The 22,150-nt window shown below is 42.9% G+C and overlaps 1 protein-coding gene across 1 annotated transcript in view; it reads left to right on the top strand.

Moving 5' to 3' along the window:
- The window catches only part of CCDC9B (coiled-coil domain containing 9B), a 90,734-nt gene that overhangs the window by 16,079 nt on the left and 52,505 nt on the right, over positions 1-22,150 (top strand). Inside the window, exon 5 of the mRNA XM_054969920.1 lies at positions 2,423-2,575. Coding sequence (XP_054825895.1) covers positions 2,423-2,575 — 153 coding nt within the window. The remainder of the gene's footprint in view (positions 1-2,422; positions 2,576-22,150) is intronic.

The following is a 22,150-nucleotide window of genomic DNA, read 5'->3' as shown; positions in this document are numbered from 1 at the left end:
GCATGCATTCTTTAGCCAATGACTGGTCATTGACCTGAATATCAACTTCCTGCAATCTCAAAAAAAAAAAGCCACTGGCTCTCAGATTGCCGTCGGATCTGATCCTGAGTTCATTCCCACTTCAGAAAGCTCTCTAGACATCTTTGGGGGACAGTTTGATGAAGACATCCATTCACAGCGGCAGTCAAAACAACACATTATTAGGCTGTGTTGACATGTGACTAGAGAATTATGTAGAACCATTTAGAATAATCTTAAACAAAGTGATGGCAGATCCTTGACTTATACAATGTGTTTGTATTCTGCTACCGAATGTCAGAACTGACACATCAAAAGCTGGAAAGAGCCCAAGAAGGATGATTAATGTGTAGAAGCCACAGTAGTGTGAAAGGTTACAATAAAAGCCTTTCAGTTCCTAAGCTTTTTAAAAAATCTATCCATCAGTACTCATACAGATTCTGCATGCCAGAAGCTGCTGGAGTTTTCAGTTTGATTATAATCTTGGTCTCCGTTGGGCCAGTCCACACTATGAAAAATGCTTTAAAACCCTTTTCTCATTTATTTTCATGGTGTGAAATTATTAGAGTGCCAACGTTCTTCTGCTCTTCGGTACTCCCTTTGATAAGGTACGTTGGCTCATCATCATGACTGCAATCCTGTGCCCGTTCACTGGAAGTAAGCCCCACTGAACTAAGTGGAATGTGCATTTGATCAGGCTATACTGGCACGGCTGTTTCTGACCTGCCTTTTTTTTTGCATTCAAATGCAAAATTCAAGTAATTCAGTAATTCAAATGCATTACTGTTAATGTAAGTGTGAGAAGGAACTCAGTCTGCACTATGAGAGCAGCCCTAAGCAAGTCTACTCAAGTCTTACTCATGGCAAAGTGTTTTTAGGATGGCAGCCTATGTTCCGTCTCCACTTGGATACCACTAATTTGTTCAAATCAGATGGCATTAAAATGAGAGGTTCACATTTATGTGCAACTAATTGGATTGGAGCATTTGTATTGCATTCTTCCTCTTCCTGGCTATCATCCAATGCCTCCTCCTGGAGCTTTTGTCTTTACTTTTTAAAGTTGAATTTGCAGCATTGCACCCATGCATCCATTTTTCTTGGGCAGAACTGAGGGGAGAACTACAAGTGATTGATTCCGTGGATTTTAAACTTGTGTCCCCTGACTTCATTTTTAATTGATTTGTAGTTTTTTAACACAGGCCACAAGGCCCCCCTGCAGAATAGGCAAGCAGGGAGGGAGCCCTAGTTGAAAGGGCTTGCTGACCGGCCAGCCCACCCAAGGAAGATGCAGGAGGAAGGTGGCAACTCAGCTGGCCCCCTTCATGCCTCTCTGAGCATCAGGTGAATGAGTTCTGCCTGCCCTGCCTCCCCTTGCCCAGCCTATCAAAGGCTCAGATCCAACTTCAGTGGGCACTTCTTTGCAGAGGTGCCAGGGAGAGGGAAGGCAGGGCAGGAGTGCTGGGCTTCAACAAACATAAGGAACCGGAGGCATCTCATCTCCCCTCCCACATCCCACCTCCTTCCAGTTTGGAAAGTTCCCTGAATCCATCACTGTCAGCATTTACAGGCCCTCGTGCAGTATCGGTAAGCTGGGCAAAATCTGTGCTTTCATTCAGGTGCTTTCACAATGCACACCCTCCTTTCAGGATAGTTAAGTATTCATGAATCACCTTGCAGTATTCCTGAGGAACACTTTGACCCTGGCTAGCTGGCCAGGAGGTGAGAGAAGGAGGAAAGCAAGCCCACAGCCCTAGGGCTGCCCTGCTGTGTGCCTGTTCTGAAGAGGGGCCTCACGGCTCTGTGTTAAAAAACTACAAATCAATTAAAAATGGAGTCAGCAAACACAGGTTAAAAACCTAGGGAACCTGTCACTTGCAATTCCCCCCTGAGAGTTACGATAAAGATAGGCTGCCTGCAAATTCAATTAAAGCCCTCTGTTGCAGCCATCTAAACCCAGTGAAATTTGCACTTGCCTGGAATGGCATTCCTACCATTTCTGCTACATTTTGCTTACTCATGTCTGTTTCAGACAGAAAAAAACAATTCCCTTGAGGAGAAATGACCTGGCCTGAAAGCAAATTCTTTCTTCTGATGGGAATTACAGCAGATCTTTACTCAGCTCTAGCAGGCCTGGAATAAAGAAAACAACACACTAGAAGCTCTAAAAGCAGAATTTAAAGACAGAGCAATACAACCACCATAAAAACAGAGATGAAATGCAGAGACTAAACAGCAAGCACGCCAAGAAACAATTAATGGGAACTTGCCGAAATTCAATTTGCTTTCTGCTGCTTTTATTCAATAAGCACCGAATGTCCATACTCACTATAAATATATACCTTTATATGTGAATGTTAACTAATCATGCCTTTGGACTATGACGTTCTCACTCTGCCTCTTCTAGGGGAAGCGGATTGTCAGTGAAAAACGGGGATCAGAGTGTCTTGGGAGCCCTGAGGAAGCCCCAGACATCAGCGAAGAAGAGATGGATCAGCTCGTGGCTTTCCGCAGAGGAAGAAGGATGCAGATTGCGATTACGATGGATAACAAAGGCAAGGTGAGCGTGTTCCAAAAGAGCAGCTTGCTGGGGTTCCAGTTCTCTGCTTTACCATGTGAAGTGTAATGATTTGTTTAAATGTTGAACAGTATAGGCAGCAGTGGATATAAGGCAGGGCAACAAGGCAGCCACTGAAAAGACATCCCCACTGTAACACATTTTACAACTTACCCCCATATCCTGATATAATTATATTGGTCGTTTTCCTGCCCTGAACACATTAGTTGATGCTGGGGCTTGTGGCAGAGAAATGTTTTGAGTAATAAATCAGAAAATGGCGGTGGCAGAAAGGGAGATATGGGCTTGGATCCACAGGAGCTTTTCCATGGGCAGAAGGATTTCTGTCTGTGATGTGCAACTTTCTTGCCTCTCCTCTCTCACTCAGTCAAGAATGCCCCTCCCAATTTTGCTCTTGGTGGGTATAGGGGCACCCCCAGGAACAACAATGGGGATAAGGAAGAAGGAGAAATCCTTCTGCCCATAGAAAAGCTCTGCCTTGGCATATCACAGGAGAGGAGAGAACCTGATGCAGAACTTGGACACAAGCCCCATGTTTCTTATAACATGAATTTCCAGCTTAGTTTTTTGTCATGTTTGATGCCGTTTTACAAGATGTCTGCCATTGTCACACATAGAAGCACATGTCTGATTGCATCATTGAGAGTGACATCTGCAGCAGGACAGCATCAAAAGGAAGCACCACTGTTATCTTTACTGATGCATCCAATCTTGCACCTCTGTGTACGTGAGGTGGGAAAGCTGTACTTATTGGAATACTGGTGCATGGTTGTGCATCTTGCTCTGCTTCTGATAGTAGGCATTTGTGATAAAATAGAAAGGGATCCGGCATAGCCAAATCATGATCAATTTCCCATGTAAAGTAACTATGACAGCTTGACTCTTCAAAAGTAGCTGTAATAAGTGTACTAAGTGAATGTGAGCAGCCTCATGCGATGCCATATTTTGATATACTGCAAATGCCTGAGCTCCCAAACTACTATGTCTGCCCTGACTGTTATCCTGTCAATCCTTTCCCAAGTAAAATTTGAGACTCAGTCAGGCAGATAGCTCACCTGGAAACAGTCTGATCTTGGCCCTTCTATTGGTAGCCAGTCTATTTGGGGTCGCTGTAGATTTGGTGCCTAGTTATTGTGAAAGGGCCTGTCCTATGGGCCTGGTGTAAAATGCCACACCTGGTGAGAGGAAGGGGCTATGACAAAAGATTATTAATATGCCTTAATAACTGAGGATGTTCTTTTGATGGGCCATAATTTTTGGGAAATAGCTCTGTTCATGGGTTCATCGGGGGAGATAACCCCTTCTAGCTGACAGCAGGGGGCAGATATGTATCTCTGTGTATGAAGAAAGAGCAGAGAAGACAAAGACAGAGAAGCAGACAGACAGCTGTCAGTTGGCTGAATCACCTCAAGGTGCGAGGTCACACCCTCTCTGGGGATCTGATATGATACGAGGTAGTAGTTCTGCTACCCTGCAAGAGTTCCTCCACTTGTGCTCTACATATGCATTTGTAAACAAAGAAGCAGTAAGACTCCCATGTTCTCTTCTCCAAGGAGAACAAACTTGGGAAGTGCTGCCACTAGAACTTCTCATTGCTCCACCAAACAGTGCTGATGCGCAATAGGGGAAGTCACAGTAGAAGAACTAGCACCCTCCTTAGGCAAGCCTAACTAGATTCACCATACCTTTTTGTTGTTGTTCTTTTCACCTTTGTATTCCAACTTTCTTCTAATCAGCTCATTGTGGAATTATATCATTTCATCCAGAATACTAACGTGTAAGGCAGTGGGCCTCAGCCTTTGCAGACCCACTTTTAACTCCTAGTGGCAGCATGGGACCCACAAAACTACAGGCGGGTGTTATCACAGTCACATGGCAGGAGGAGGAGTGGCAGAGTGTCAAAGCCAGGACAGTTGGCAACAGTGCAAGAAACTCCCAAGGACAAGAAATATAAGCCAAGTACCAGGAGGTGTACCCTCATGAGGAACAAACCAAAGGTCAGCACCATGGAGGAACCCTCTCCATCACAGAGTCATCTCACCTCACCGTTGTGCTGCTGTTCTCAGTGTGTGCACACAGAGAGGCAGGAGGCGAGGTGCCTGCTCTCTGTACACGTGCAATAGGAGCAGGTCATTCCAAAAAGCAGCACAAAAAATACGGTGCCTCTGTAGCAGGTAGGGCTCCACAATTCACCTAAGGCTTCCAAATGTTGTCAGGTAAGATGAGAGACAGTGACTTCCACACAAAAAGTCTGAGACTGAGTCTGCATCTCCCTACTGCCACCATCAGCTTTAACATCCAGTCTGAGGAAGAGGCCTGGAGATCTTGAAAACCTGCACACTTTTTATGTATAATGCACACCGTTTTCTGATATTTTGACTGGTCTAAATAAAATGGTCTCAACACAGTTTGTTTTATGGACTTTGCTTTGGACCAACAAGGGTACTTGCAGTCTTTGATTTGCTCAAGTCTACGCAGTGGCGTCACAATAATTAACTATATTGCAAAATTGGAAAACTGCAGGGCAACTGAAAGATGATTGAGGATAAATCTCCTCCCACTCCCAGAAGCCACAATCCATTAGACATAAAAGCAAAATTTCCCCATGACAGTGACAGTTGATGATCAAGTTCAGCACCAGTTTTTCCTAGAAGCACAAATGGGACAGGATGGGCTTTCCTCTGGATAAGAGCCATTGTTGGGTCTAGAGAGGCAGGAAGACACTTGTATCCCCCAGGTCCCTCAGGAAACAAACTGCGTTAGAAGTCATCAAATATTGAGTAATCCGCTTGGAATGTGACAGCCAGTAGGTCAAACCAGTCCAGACTAAGAAGACTAGTGCGATGGCATTGAACAATTGCTAGCCACAAGGCCTCGTGGAATGCTTCATCTTCACAGGTACCTTGTACCTGATTGCTCTCCAGGCCCTAGTATAGAAAAATCTGCTTGTAAGTTTCTGATGAAATGTTTGAAAATCCTGATCCAGAACCAACCTTTCTGTTGCATGGAACACCGTAGATGGTAACTGTCACTGTCAATTTCTTCTAACTAGTGAGAGACTTCTCCACATGTGGCTCAGTGTGGTATCTTCTTCTTGTCATATGAGGCAAGTTGGAGTAGGTGGTATAGTTGATTTGCAGCCCCAAATTGACTTCTTTTCTTCTGTACTCCTGGAGGCAGCTAGTTTCACTCAATAACATACTCAATATGTCCCGCACAGTTACAAAATCAGCTCTGTATCTTTCTAATCTGCCAGGTGGGTCCATCACTTATAGGGTCCTCAACAACCTTTACACTGCATTAGAGGCCCTTGTCTGGGTTCCTACTGCGGCAGTTCTGATTAGGGGGCTGTTGTTTTGCACCCTATAAACACGTACTGGTTTCAGATCAGGATTTCTATCCAGGTGAGCCTCAGAGCCAGATGGACTCCTTGTCAAGCACTCTTCATGGGTCCTTGTCGCTGTTGCCTCAGAAGCCAGTGCATTTTGGAAGGTGTGCACACCTCTTCAAGACTGCATCACTCAGGCAGCGGGCCAAGCAATCTCGCAGCATCTCCTCCAGGTTTGAGAAACTGCAATTTTGTGTCAGGTGCCGTAATTCACTGACCTCAAAGTGTTCTGAAGTGATTTCCACACAGCTCAGGACTTTCTGTAACCTCTGCACGTGCTTCAGAAGGACCTTATTCTCATCATTACTGTTAAGTATCATGAAAAAGAGGCCACACATACCAAATGGCAATTTTATTATAACTGCAAAAGGAACATCAAGACTGAACTGGCTGCTAACAAGAGCCAAACTGAACTGGAAAATGAAAATGCTACGTGGCTGAATTTCAGCAATCCCCTAGTATATCAAGTCTGGAGGGCCACTGTACTACAAAGCTGTCAAGTATGGAACTCAGTTTTTTCCTAAATGGTCTTTCCTCATTCTAGACAGGCTTCCTCCTTCAGAGCGACGCAGTTCAGTCATCATGAGACTATCTGATGGCATATTTCAGTCATTCCTCTTTTGTGCTTTCTGGTAGAGTTTTTAGATTTTGTCGCCGAGCTTCAGCAGCCTCAAATTGACAATGTCTGAGTGATATTCTGCTGATGGGAGTAGAGGATTAACACAAGAACAGCACAATCTGTGCTTCCTGTGCAGTCAGCAGGCTCGGCCTACACTCTGCCCCAATCTCAGCCAGCAGAGAAAAGGAAAGCCTGTCAGCACAGGGAGCTGGGGCATGCCAGAGTTTTACAATCCCAGATGGGCAAGGCTGTTTTCTCAGGCAAGATGGATGATGGGCCTGCAGGGAACACATGGACACATTGAAACAGAGAGTGTAAATCACGCTGAGAGAGGTGGTAAGTGCAGCCAGCTCAAGGCTTTCTTTCACAGCAAGCGCTTTAGGATAATACTGGGCCATTGTCCTGGAGTCCAGGGCCTGCAATGCCTCCCAGCATGAAGTACGCACACATGCGGTCTGAGGTTCAAAAAGGGTTTAAGCAGTACATTTGGCAGGAGATTCCTTTTGTGTGTGTATAATACTATTATTAAGTGTGACATAATGCTGTTTATACTTTAGCAGAAGGTGGAAATAGATGAGATACTGACCTGTGCACATTGGAAGACATGAAAAGTATGCACTGAGACTACGTTGTGTATACATATTTGTACATAGAGCTCTCAGATCTGGGATCTTTGCTTTTTCAAGTTTTCTAATCTCATACAAAGAGCCTTATCCAAGCAGGGTTGTATGTTTATAGGCACGATGCATACGTTTCAATGTCTTCATGTAGATCAGAGGAGGAGCTTCAGAGTGGGAAACAATTTCCAATAATCCAAGTGCAAACTACTCATATATTTATGCTGGTGTACTAAGACAATCACACAGCGGGTTCCTGTGTATTTTTCCTATTTATTGGGCAATCTTGTACCTCCCAGTTACAGATAAAGGTCTTGCAACAACCAGTGTTTGATGTGTGGAAACTTTATGGATTATTAATCAACATGTCAGTTATCCCTAATGTTAAGTTGCATACCTACAGTTACACAAATAAGCTTTTTATTAGACTGGCTCTTTATTTATCTCTTGCTCTGATTTTTGACATAGTTTGGCTCTTTAACTATTGAAAATTGCTGACCCCTGGGCTGAGCATGAACAAACTGAAGCTTAATCCTGACAAGACTGAGGCAGGCTGTTGCTGGTTGGGAAGTCATAGTGCTTAGCTGGAGTGGATCTACCAGCCTTAGTAGATCAAAATAAGTACCTGGGGGGTACTCCTGGTCCTGGATCTGACCATGTCAATGACGTATAGGTTGCTGCTGTTGCTAGAAAAGCCTTCTTTCATCTGGTTCATAAAGTAGCCTCTTATTTAGACTGTTGACCTAGCCACACCGCTCCATGCTTCTCCATTTTGGAATGCTATAATGCACTCTATGCAGGGTTGTCTTTGAAGACAGCTCAGAAGTTTCAGTTGGTGCAAAATGTGGCAGCAAGAGTCCTGTGTGGAGGCAACTGCTTGGAACATATAATGCCCATGCCGTGTCAACTGCATTGGCTGCCTGTCTGCTTCTGGGCCAAATCCACAGTGTTGATTTACCTTTAAGCCCTCATACCTCGCAAGCGGCACCTTCCATTATACTTCTGTATGCCAGTTGTGCTCCTGAGAATGCCTTCTCCTGGGGCTTCCCTCACCAACTGCTTGTGACAGTTTGGTCACAAACATTCTCTGTAGTATGTCCATTCCTAGCTTATCAGAATGGGTGGTGGGTGCCTTCATTTGCCACCTTCAGGAAAGTGTGCAAAACTGTTATGTTGCAGAGGACATTTGGCAGAAGGTAAACTGTTTTGGCTTCGTTTAACTCTGTGTATTGGCCACAAAACTGGAAACCTGGACCAGAATTTGATCATAACACAGGAAAGCCCACTTGGATCTTCCTCTATCTTGTCTAGAGCTCATAGTCTCTGTGAACAGGCTTGGTGTTCAGAAAAGCTAATTTTGCAATACTTTATACTAGGGAAATGTGATATTTCCACAACAGAAAACCTAGCTTTAGGACATTTGGAAGACACAGCAGAGGAACACAAAATGGAAAAAAAAATGTGAGAAGACCTGAACACTTCTAGACTTAGATTCCTGCAACATGCAAAGCCAGGCTATGACACACAGAGGGTCATAAAGTAGCAGGGCTGAAACCAAAATGTGTAAATTCTTCTATTGCTTTTACCCACCAGTATATGTTGTGTGCTACAGTTTCTTGCTGCAACGAATTTGAAGTTGAGAGAGACAACAAAGGCAGTGGCTAACAGGAGATGAACTCAAGCAACTCCAGTTCCATGTATGAATGTAGTCCTGTTTTGGGCTCAGCTGAAATAAAACGGGACAGATTGTGCAGAAAAATAAGAAGAAAACGTGTTAGGGGCACATGGAATGCTCTGGGAGGAAACTGCAGGCTTAGGGAGATTTATCTTAAGAGTACTGCTTTATTCCCACAATAGCCCAATGAACTAGGTAAGCATCCAAGGCCACCCCGCAAGTTTTATGGCTGAACAGGATTTAGAACCCAAGAAGTTTCCCCATCCAGCACTCTAGTTATCCACATGATCATAGTCTTTCACTCATAACCAGTACGCCAGGTTCATGAGACCTAAAATATGTCTATTCAGGCTATCAGGATTATATATGTATTCAAATCAGTGAACCACACCAGAGTTAGTATAAGTTAGTATAAGCAGCAGCCTGGAAGACCAAACTGAATGGCATTCTCATTTTCTGCTCCCATAGTGGGCAATAAAGCAAATCCCCACAGTCTTGGAAGCAGAAGCATTATTTTTCTCATGGCTTGCACTCCCTCATGGCCTGTCCAAGATTTCATCTGTGGTACGGGCAGGCTTCTTGGCATCAGGGAGTTAAGTACTGCTTCTCTTTCTGGGTCTTTAGTATTCGATTTCCTCAGAGACACCTCTGTGCTGTTTTTTTTTGTTTTAAAAATGGTTGTATTTAATGAGCAGCAGTTTCTTCAACAGTGCATTTGAGTTCCAGGTGAGCGTGTGCAGACTGCTGGACCATGATGCTTAATTAGCAGGCTACAAATCGTCTTGACCTTGGACAAGATATGTGGTTTGTGGACTCTTTAAGCTGCTGTTTTATTAGCAATGTTTATAGAGGTAATATATCCTGAGTGAATACATTTCTCACCTAAAAGAAATAAGCACCACAGCAGTAAGAACGCAATGAAACTGTGGTTAGATTTAAAATGAAGCATACCGAGGCAACCCCATCTAGGTCACTAAGCAGAGGTACTTCAGTCTTAAGTCCATGGAAATCAATGGACATAGACAGGAGTAACTCTGTTTAGGATTTCACTGTCAGTCCTTAAAAGGCTTCTAAAAAAGTAAGCTAAGAAAGCTCTCCTCTAATCTTTAGCATTACAGAAATGCTTGGTCTGTGTAAGATTGTGGACTTTTTCTGACAAGGCTTTGGGGCCTCTAACAGCAGTGGGTCCCACTAGAGATTCAGCGGGTAAAACATTCCCTGTTACTGTCTCAAGAGCTTTCCTGCTGAGATTGCCCCTTGAACGCCTCCTTTCTGTTGAGCTCTCAAAGAGACAGTAGGCCCATGAGGAAAGAAATGTGGCAACTAACATTTTGGGGCTGGGGAGAATGCAGTTTACATCATCATGCCAGGAGCCATAGACTCTCCATTTGCCTGGGTGAAGACAAGTCTTGGCCCTTTGGGGCAGAAACATCTAACACTGGTTGCTGGTTGGGGAGATTTTAACAGAGAAAACCCATCGGACACAGGATATGTGGATCAGACCAGGCTGGGCCTTTGTGCCAGGTGAAAGCTGAGAAGGCAAAGAACTTCTGGTCATAGGCTAGCCCTTTTCCCATGACCCCTTTCCTGTCCCCTTATTTCCATGGTTAATCTGATCATAATATCCATGCACACATTGCTCCCTTCTTTCTTGAACTATGGGAGGAGCTATAGCTCAGCAACAAAGCACCTGCTTTGCATGCAGAAGGTCCCAGGTTCAATCCTTGGCATCTCCATTTTAAAAGGATAAGGTAGTAGGTGATGTGAAAAACATTACTGGACCAGATGGGTCAGTGATTTGACTCGGTATTAAGCTGCTTCAGACGTTTACCCACAAGTGATACATTGTGACCTGAAAATCCTTTCCCCCTAATTTTGTTTTTATTAGAAGTTTTATATAATAAAAAGGGAAAAAAACATAAAGATACAATTATATAAAACTAGCTAACAGATAAACAAAAAATAACAAACCATACAAACAGAATGTAGAATAAACATAGAAAGGAAAACTATATAAACTAAAAGGATGCAAATATTAATATTTTCAATTTTTCTTACTCTATGTTAAAAATAAAAGTTCTCTTTTTTCTAATGTCTTAATTCCTTAATCCATAAATCCACAAACCATCAAATCGTTATTGTCTATTTCATGTACAAATTCAATAAGGGGTTTCTATTCTACAGCAAACTAATTGTCTTCTCTCTGATCAATGAAGTAAGTTTTGCCATCTTTGTTAATTCCATCACCTTTATCAACCATTCATCCATTACAGGCAGTGTTGGACTCTTCCAATTTTAAGCGTATAATAGTCTTGCTGCTGTGATCATATACAGAAAGAAAGTTCCATAGCTTCTTTCCAACTGATTATCCATCATTTCCAACAAAAGGGTGGTTTCAACTGTATTTTAATCTTTAAAACCTTCTGAATTAATAATTGTATTTGTGTCCAAAAAGTCTTTACTTTCTTACAGGTCCAGCACATATAATAAAATGATCCTTCACATTGAACACATTTACAGCATAAATTCAAATAATCCTTGTACATTCTAGCCAGTTTCTCGGGAGTCATATACCAATAATAGATCATCTTATAACAATTCTGTTTAAGACAGGAGCGTAATGTAAATTTTAACCCTTTCAACAACATATTTTCCCATTATTCCATTTTTGCTAATCCTCACTTTAGCATTGGCAACTGACCAGAAGAAAAGCTGCCCTGGCCTGCTCTTGTGCATTTAACAGCAGCTTGTGAAGTTTTCACACCACAAAGATATGCATTGTCATTTGCTGACTGTCTATCAAAGCACTCTTCTATCACACAAGAGTGGGGCTGCTAAAAGGAGATGGTGATCCTGTTGTGATTATTAGTCAATACGGGGCTCGGTTCAGTATGTGAAGGATTCAAAGACCTTCCATTTGGAAGCCCTTTACCAATGAGGGAAAGGATCTGCTCAAAGGCACCATTTTCTTTATTCTTAGTTTGCAGAGTCTAAGTCTGCAAAGTCACTTCAAAAGGCTCTGGAGCAAAGCTATAGTGAATGTAAGCTGAATTATAGTGAATTTGGGCCTGGCCCAAATTAACCCCAGCCTGCCCTTTTCTCCCTTCACTGTCTGAAACTCAGTGCATGAAGCTGGTCCCTGAAACTCTGCCAGCAAGGTTTCTTTTAGCAGTCAGTTGCTTTGCAGGAATTGATGCTGATACTGATGTTCTTTTGCTTGCACTAAACAGCCTTCCTTGCAGGTTTTGGCAGACCAAACTGCTGTGAAAACTACAAGAGCAGTTTGGTAAATCTGTATATATCTGTAGTGCAAAAGAGGATCTTATAATATCCTACAGTCCCTGAAGTACTAGAATCCCAGAACTGTGTGAACTGTAACCTGAGTCCAGGTGGGTGGCTTCTTCTTGTAATAGGAGTTAGCTGCTTAAGAATAAGTGAATCAGCACAGAGATCAATTTAGGTCATCATCAGTAGAGACCTTGCTCCATGTACCTTACTACTTGAAGTAAGGCAGGTAAATAAATTGGATGTGGCCTTTCAGTGGCTTCTTCAAATGCTGCAATTTCTTTCTGAGGTGGGTGGGCAGGCAGTCTAGCTCCCTCTCTGCCCATGTTTAAGTGTCCATCTATTTGGAAATAAGCTTCATTGAGTTCAAAGGGACATTTCCTAATAAGTATATTTAGCATTATAGACTTGGTTGCTGCATTTTCTTTCATCCATGATGAGTTCATGCAGTATTTCTTCAGTAGTTGATATTAATATTCTTTGTTGGAGTTTGCTTTTATTTGTATTCTATGTGGAGATAGAAGGGTGAGTTGGAAATGTTTGTTTATTTAAAACCTCATAGGAGTCAGAAAAGATAAGAAAGCCTGGACAGTGATCTTTTAAAATCTTTTTTTACTGCAAAAAGTTACGTGTATACATATTTTATTGTACAGAAAGATTTGAGTCCAGTAGCATCTTAAACACCAACAAGATTTTCAGGGTATAAGCTGTAAAGAGTCAAAGTTCCCTTCATCAAATAGAAGTAGGAATGACGATCTCTGAACCTTTATATCCCAGTTGGAAAGTGGGAGGGGGGAAGAAAAGAAGCATATGAACCCATCTTTGTAAAGGCTTACGGGCATCTTAAAACCGGAGCAGAAAATAAGAAAGATTAGACATGGTTTTGAAACGGAGTTTCTATTTTGCTTCTGCTTTGTATATTTAAGGGTTTGATATTCATCTGAAGAAAGGCTCTAAGCAATTAGCAGGAATAAAGACGTTTTATTCAAGTCCCAACTTGCCTTCTTAGTCTCTTCTGTTTCTTTGAATGGCACCAGGGAATTGGCTTCTATATATTAGACTTCTGTTCATATGCAAACCTCAGGAGAGCCGCTGCTATGTAGCTTCCAACTCAAGAATACTTTTTACACTAATAACCTTCAGTCAGCTCCCAGATGCCTCCGTGTGGGGATGTGAAAACAAATTTCTGCAGCAAGCAGTGAAGAACACTATCCATCCCCTCCCCATTCATAGGCTGCTTGCTGCATTTTCTGAATGGAGCAAAGAGTTCCACCCAGTCACCATTCTTCTTGTTTGATGGATCTATTGGCAATTATCTCAGATGGCTCTGTGCTGTGTTTGGGGGAAACTTTGAAGTAGCCATGTACCAGAATTGGCCACAGACCGAGTTTTGGGTCTCCTCTGCGCTCAGTAGAGATGGGCATGAACCAGAACACGAACCAAAAAACCCCACGAACCAGCCCAGTTTGTGGGTCACGAACCAGTGGTTTGTGGAAGCTCGTTTCCACGAACTTCCAAGGAACTGGTCTACTGGTTCTGTTTGGTTCATATTAAAGGGAAATGCCCCTTTCCCTGCTTCTGCAAAGTGGCAGGGAAAGGGGCAGTTTAAATGGCCATTTCCCCAGGGAAATGGCCATTTAAACTTTTCCTGCCGCTTGCCAGCTTTAAAGGGACCTGCTGCTTGCAAGCGGCAGGAAAGGGCCCTTTAAATGATCAAATGCCTTTCTCCCTGCTGCTGCTAAGTGGCAGGAAAGGGGAATTTAAACCCCACGAACCACGAACTGGTTCGCGAACTTGCCCCAGTTCATGGGAATTCATGGTTCCTGGTTCGTGGAAACCCCATGAACCACGAACCACATGGTTTGGGTTTTTTGTGGTTCATGCCCATGTCTAGTGCTCAGGAGGATCTTAGCTGTCTGCTGCACTTGCTTGGCTGCCATAGCAGTTCTCATCAGCGATAACTGAAATGATCCCATGAAAAAGGAGGTGTTGGTAAGGTAAAGCCTACTTGGCTGGCTATCATCTCCCTATTAGTCAGTCACAAGCCATTCGCTGAGCTGCCTAGTCTTATCCAAGGCAAACCGGCCAGGCAATAACTCCACCTCCTCACTGCCTGCTTGGCTCCTTGATAGAGATTATTTCCGTGGCTCTGGTGCAGTTGTGGTTTTTTACAATCTGTGTGGTCCTCCTAATACAATATCTGGGCAGGATTGCTTAGAGGAGAGGACTTAGAAGCATAGAAACGGGGGGTGGGAAGAATCTGCCAGGCTCTTTCCATAAGTGGTTCTGAGCAACCCGAGAAACTTGTTCCATATGCCAGGTTCCAGCTTTATAATTTTGCCCTTCCCCTCCTTAGCACTCACCTTTTTTTCCCCTTTAGCCCTCTCTCTCCTGCCCTGCTTGGGTAGATTCCATTACATGTTCGATCATCTGCATAGGGACAAAGGATTGCCTTAGAATAGGATGCTATGAATATGTGCTACTTGCATTTTTTAAAAGGGTGGGCAAGTAAAAGAACATCATAAGAGCCCTGCTGGATCAGGCCAAGCCCATCCAATTTAGCACCGTGTTTCACAGAGGGCCAACAAACAAGGCACAGAGGCCAAGACTTTCCCCTGATTTTGTCTCCTGATACTGGTATTCAGAGGTTGGCCACCTGTGTTTATGGGGTTTCCATGTACTCACCATTGCTAGTAACCATTGATAGACATCTGCTTCTAACCTGTTTTAAAAGCCATCTCCGCTGTGGCCACTGACAATGTTTTCCACAGTTGTGGAATAAAGATCCATTTTTCTCATACACTTAAAAAACCCTCCTTTGAATATATCATATACTAGGTATGCTCTTGAATGCCTGTTACTATGGGACAAGAGGCAAGAGAGGCCCTTATTGCTTCCTATTCTATAACCAGTCCCAGCCGTGTCATTATAGAAGAGAAATTTACAAGGAGCCCTCAAGTTCACCTCTATAGTGAAGCCTCTTCCCATTGGCTGCACAGAGGGGGGCACAGTCTTGCCACATTTGCTTCCTACTCTTGGCTTCTTCTGCACACAATTTTTAACACTTAAGTGAGATGCTGCCTATCCAACCGCTGCTGTTGTTTTCTTATTATCCTCAAGAGTTTGTGCAACCAGATGTTAATTTTTTCCCAATGGGAGCAAGAATAAGTGTTATCATTCCCTAAGGAAATTGGGAAAAACAGAGGTTTTGAGAGAGAAACATGCTATATTGAGCAAAAAGTAATGAATTGTGCAATACAAACATTAAAGCAGCTTTCTGACACAATACACCAGAGCAGCTTACAAGATCACAGCAGCAGATAAAACTCCAGCTATTCTACTGGCAAAACCTTAAGAAGACATTATAGAAATAAGCAGCCTCGAGGGATGTTAGGAGATGCTGGTAGATAGGAAGTAGGAACAGACCAAAACAATAATGATTGACAGGAAAAAGAGGAGAGGATGGATGACACAATTGTTAAGGAATGGAAATCAGGGAAAACAAATACATAACCATGTCAAAAAGGTCCACGTGGAATATAAAGGCACAATTCACTAACCACAATGCAGCGGAACATATGTTATGCCTCTAATATTGCTAATATGTGCTTTAACCACACAGCTAGCATGGGGGGAATATGTGATGTTGGAAGTATGCTAAATTGAAGATATGATTGAATTGTAGTGGATTCCATTTTGGAGAACTCTGGGGATGTTTTTGCCTGTCTCATATTACTCTGTGGGAAGGGTCTTTGCTTTCCGCTCTGTACAGCTTTTAAAAGCTGATTGCATAATAAAGTTGTGTGATCACTTTTGCTACTGCCATGTATGGTTACAGAACTGAGACCAACCAAAGGAAGAAATAGAGCTGATTAGCAACAAATGTCTGAGAACTTGATGGGATTCTCCACAAGCTAGAGGGCAGCTGTGTGGGCGAGAGCATGGCCAAAGCAGACCCCGAGCCTGGGATGCAGAGCCTGATTGCTGAGCCGTTCATTTATAAAGAAGATAGCAGGATTCATATTCATGGCAGCCATTCTTCCATTCAGTCGTCGGAGATAGGCTGTGACTGGTAGCTGGGATGGGAGGGGCACTAGGGTTGCCAGCCCTAGGAGGCTGGGCATGGGCAAGGGGGGCTTTGGCTCTATGGTTCATATCCATGGTTGTGTCTGCAGGAAACTCAAGAAGACAAAGAGATGAAAGGAGGCAACTCATGAAAAGTTTGTATTTCCATCTTCCACTGCAGAGTCCATTGGCAGAGAAGTTACATCACTTCCATACTCCCTCTGGGCTGCTTGTCTAATCTGTGGGCCCATTGAGCTCTCTGACTTTCCTTCCATCCCAAAGTGTATTCCCACATGTTTGGATGGTAGGGTTGCCAACTCTGGATTGTGAAATTCCTGGAGATTTAGTGAGGGAACCAGGTGAGGGAGGGTTAGGGGAAGAGAGGGGGCTCAGCAGAGATGTGATAACAGACTCCACCCTCCAAAGCAGCCATTTTCTCCAGGGAGATCAATCTCTGTAATCTGAATATCAATTGGAATTCCATGAGGTTTCCAGGCCCCAGTCTGAGGTTGGCCATCTTACTGGATGCACCCCTCACACTAATTATGCTTGGCCTAGGCCCAGACGATTGGCTTTTCCTTCCTCTGGCCTGTTTTCCTGTCCTATAGACCTCAGTCATCAGGAAGTCTACCTGTCCCTGCTGGCCTGCTCCATCATATGTTTGCCTCGGATGTTAGAGCACTTCCAACTGACACAAAGGTGATAAACAAGCACAGAAACGTAGAGCTGGAAGTGACAGCAGGGGCCATCTAGTCTAACTACCTGTACAATGCAGGAAATTCTCAGCAATCTCCCCCCTTATCAGAGAGTGGATTTCTTATTTTTTGTTTTCTCCATGTAGACTGGCTAGGACAGCAGACACAATTATATTTGTTTTAATGTATCTGATTCCCTTAGCAAACAGCAGCTCTTATGCTATGATATGGTTGCCAAAAGTCTTAAATAGTTAATGTTTACGTGTAAAGTGCCATTAAGGCACAGCAGACTTATGGTGACCCTGCAGGGTTTTCAAGGCAACAGATATACAAAGGTGGCTTGCCCTTGCCTGCCTCTGGGTAGCAACCCTGGAATTCCATGGTGATGGTCTGTTGTTACCCAAATAGGTGGTCTCCTTAATTAGTTGGGGGAATTAGCTTTAAAGGAGATGCAGCAAGAGGGGGTAACTAGGACTTTCTACCTACGTATACCTTTAGAGAACTCTGAAATAACAGAGTTCAACAGGAAAGGTTTCTTTATTAACAGAAGAATGAAAAGACACGCATACAGAAAACACATACAGCACACACACAAGGCTAATTAAGAAAATAGAGAGGAAAACGGAGAGAGCAATTTGGGATAGGGTGATAATTACCAGTCTTGAAGGGGAGGGATCTGTGGGAACAGCAGCAAAACGATCAGTGTTTCACAGTGAGAAGAAGAAGGCTCAAGCAAACTTGAGAGTGGGTGTATGGATCCAGAACACACACATACACAGCACATAGCTGGGAAACCCCAATTATAGAACAAAATGTTCCCTGGGGCAAAACTCACATCTTGCTCTCAGAAACAATAATTTAATGATTTGTCTGGAGGTAGGATAATAACTTGGGAAAGGTTTGATATGGCTATCTGGGATGGACTATAGGTAAAAATATTGCTTGATGACTTGGTAAGTACCAGATGGGAAGGCTAATAGATGTTTATCAGTTGCTTAATATTTAAAATTTTATATACTAAAATGTTAAATATCAGGGGTCATTTTGCAGGAAAAGGGCTGGAGGAACTCATTAGCATAACTTATTAGCATAACCCATTAGCATATGCCACACCCCTTGACATCACCGGAAGTGTGTCATTAGCATAATTGATTTGCATATGCCATTCAAATGGGGCCCAAAATCGTCAGGATCGGGCCGCTGCTGAGCGAGAGAGTGATCCACCACCCACCAGAGGCCCAATCTGGGCCATTTCAGCCCCAATCCAGGCTGAAATGGGCTCAAACTGGCCGAGAGACAGGTGGGCGGGGCCACCTAACATGTGACCTCTTTGGGGAACTGCCAGAACTGTGTTCCGGCATGTTCCCCTTCAAAATGAGCCCTGCTAAATATATAAATTTATGCAATATCCACTAAATAATTGCCTTATTATTATGTTATCACAGACCACCAGATGTTTGGGCTGGAATTTTTTGGTTCTTCACCAGTTTGGATTTTATCCAAGAATATAGGAGCCAGTGAGGTATTGCCTTAGTATGTGGCATGTTCCAAGTAGAGATCGGCATGAACAGCAATACGAACAAAAAAAAGCCACAAACAGCCCAATCCACTGTTCACGAACAAGCTGTTCATGAGGCCCCATTCTAAACGAACAAGTGGTTGTTGCAAGCCTCATTCGTTGCTGTTCATTGCTGTTTGTCAAGCCAGACAGTCTGGCACCTGCAATCAATTCCCTTGGCAACTTAGGCAGGGATTGTCTGAACTCTGTCTGAACTCCTGCTGTTGCCCTGGAAACCCCAGTCTAAGCCCAATTTAGCTTGATAGGCAGGTCTTCCTTTCAAGTGTGGAGCTCCAAATTTGTTACAAGGAAGCAAAGAGCAGGGGGGAGGGGGGCTCCCAGCTCTGGTTTTGCAGACAGTGGAGAGGGAGAGACATTTGCTGTTGGCATTTTGATAGAGTGCATTGGAGCTTGAATTTTCTTTGTGTGTAGTGGGATAGGGATCTACCCCAAGTTCCAGGGCTGCTGCCAGGCTCTGGGACCAAGCTATTATTTATTATTGGTACCTTTCCTGCTGCCTGCTCAGGTCAGGTTTCTAGGAGTGGTGCAGTAGGGATCTTGACTTGGATGATGGCTGGAGGAGAGCCTGCTGGCCCCCACAAACAGTCAACCATGAACATGTTCATGAACAGGGCCATGTTCGTGGTTGTTTGCGAGTCCCTGTTCATGGATGGCAATGAACAACGAACATCAAGTTTGGGTTTTTTTTTCCTGTTCGTGCCCATCTCTAGTTCCAAGTGGTATGGCCATTTGCAACTGTCCAATTGTTATCCTGTCTATGAAGATAACACCTAGGTGTTAGTTAGACCTTTTGGAATCCCACTTAGAGCTCCTATCACTACCAGAATAACTGTTGTATGTTTCTCCCAGAGACGCTGAACTAGGGTTGCCAGCTCTGAGTAGGGAAATTCCTGGAGATTTTGATGGTGTAGCCTAGCAAAGGCAGGTTTGAGAGAGGGAAGGGATATAAGTGGAGTATAATGCACAAGAGTCTACCCTCTAAAGCAGCTGTTTTCTCCAGGAAAACTGATATCTGGCCTGAAGATGAGTCATAATTACAGGAGCTCTCCAGCTGCCGCATGTAGATTTTCTCTTCACTACCTGGAGGTTGGCAACCCTACGCTGAACTTTATATCTTAGAGCCTGATATTTTTTTAATATAAATTTTTATTTCAATGAATAAAGTTAAACACATAAAACATAAGCTACAATCATACAGTCATCTAAATCATATGTCTACAATCGAGAGCTTGATATTTTGTTATCTTTTCTGTCTCTTTTTCCTCAACTGTCACTTAGTGTTACCACATCAATCAGTTTGATCTTCTAACTTCCAACCACAGTAATATCCAGAGTATTGTCTTGTAGCTTCTTATCTCTTTGGATTTTGAAATCCCACAAGATCTTAACTTTCTAATTTTCAACAACTTTCTTGGGCTCATGTTCCCACCAGTATTTCATGAATGGTAGCTCATACTTTTTCTATAAATTCCAATACAGCATTGCAGCTAATTTATTAGGCCACTTTTTATAGTCAGTTTGTGAGATCTTACTGCCTCCATTGAGGAGATGGTCAACAGTTTCATCTATCTTGTTACATAATCTACACATTAGCTGTCATTCATGGTCTTTTCAATTTTCCATAGTTTAGTTTCGACTTGAGTATTTTTCTAACCCTTTTAAAATATTCAGCACAAACCTTTTTTCCAACTATTGTATACTGAATATCATTAGCTTGCAATATTCCCAAATATCTCTAATTTTCTTCATAGTCTAAATTTTTGATTCTTTTTCCATCCACAATTTGTATTCCATCTGATTGAGTAATCTTCTCTCATTTATTGATAGCATTGCATATCATCATCATCATTATCAACAATAATAATAACAATAATTTAAAATTTACTCTCATGATTTGACTTTGAGTGATGTTACATAGTGGCTAAAAAAATGAAATGCTGGGAAGCAGTTTGTTCTAATTTCCTAAGCCCCTGATTTCTCAGGCTAGCTACTATAGCATCTACCATACAAACAACATGGTATGGTAAGTCAATATTATTATCCTTATTTGGCAAATAATATTGACTTACCATACAATGTTGTTGTCAGGATGAAAAAAAGTTGTAAATGTCTGTATTAGCCCATGCAAAATCCAGTAAAAGAAACAAAATCGTGTAATACCTTTCAATGAGGTCAGCCCAAATGTTTTGTATTATTTGGGTTGGCCTCAATAAAAGGTATTACAAGATTTTGTTGTAAGGATAAATGAGGCAATAAATATGAAACCTCTTTTACTCAATAAAGTCACAAATATGCCAGAAGTTAGGGTTGCCAACTCCAGCTTTGGAAATTCCTGGAGATCTATGGGTGGTGCCTGGAGGAAGAGAGTTGCGCAGCAACAATGTGATAGTCTGCCTTCAAAAGGTTCGCTTCCTCTAGGAGAACTGATCTCTGTAGTTTGGAGATCAGTTGTAATTTTAGAACTCCAGGCTCCACCTTGGTGTTGGCATGCCTAGAAATGGTAATAGAAAAGTCAAGTGGGCCAATCTTTCCTCTGTTCTATTTCCCTTTTTTAGGTTACTGCTTTAACCTCTGAGGAAAGTGCCAAATCTTAGATGACATCACTGTAGCTGCAGCAGTGTCTTTGGATCAAGCTGCCTGGAAAGAAGTGATGCATCCACACAGCTGAATTTTCTCGCAGGCCTTATCTCTTCTTTGACTTGTGTTATTGAACACAACACTCTTCCAAGTAGCAATCTTTATTGTTGATCTGTAGAGAAAAATGAGGAGGAGGACAAGGAGGTTAATATAAAAAGAAACCAGAACAGAGTCAATTGTTTGGGAGCGACCTCAAGGGATGGAGAAGCTCTGCTGGACTACGTAGACTTTCTCATAGGATGGCCAGGCTATGCCACTTGGAGTGCCGGCAGACAGCAAGGGTTGATGGCAGAGGCCTCCATCCATAGTGGGAGGCCTGGTAGCCCTTCCTCTTTATGATTCAAAGAACCACAAACAAACAAACAATAGCCGTGAGTCTTGCTCTGTGCATACATGTGAAGGAATTCAAACTGTGCTATAACTGTAGTCACCAACTCCTGGTTGGGAATTTTTTTTAGGATTTGGGGGGCAGAGTCTGGAGAAGGTGGAGTTTGGGGGAGAGAGAGCTCAGTGGGAATGAGTTGCCATAGCACCCTCTGAATCTGCCATTTTCTCAATAGGGAGTGATATCTGTAGTTTGGAGAACAGTTGTAATTCCAGGAGAACTCCAAGTCCTAACTGGAGGTTGGGAGCCCTAACTATAACCAATGATCTTGAGAGCATTAATCTTACTTCCAGTTTTGCAAGATGTTCCACAAGCTGTTACAGAAGTGGATGAATACTTTTTGTTTTGATTTCAGTTTTCTCATGCAATGCTTAAGTTCAACACAATGCTTAAGTTCTGAGGGTTTTCTTCAGCAGTCATGTCATGCCTCTCTAGGAATCACTGGAAAGGCTATGGTTTTACTATAGAGTTATTGGTGATTCCTAGATAGGTGTGACATCACTTCTGGGAAAACCCTGGAATCACCAGTAGCATTTTTTGTTTCTTTTCCCCACTAGAGTGCTGGCAAACATGACTATCCTAAGTGAAAGGTGTAAAATCAACCATCTGTGA

Source organism: Eublepharis macularius, chromosome 2, assembly GCF_028583425.1.
Source record: "Eublepharis macularius isolate TG4126 chromosome 2, MPM_Emac_v1.0, whole genome shotgun sequence".
Lineage (NCBI taxonomy): Eukaryota > Metazoa > Chordata > Lepidosauria > Squamata > Eublepharidae > Eublepharis > Eublepharis macularius.
This window is presented reverse-complemented; position numbering and strand designations above follow the sequence as displayed.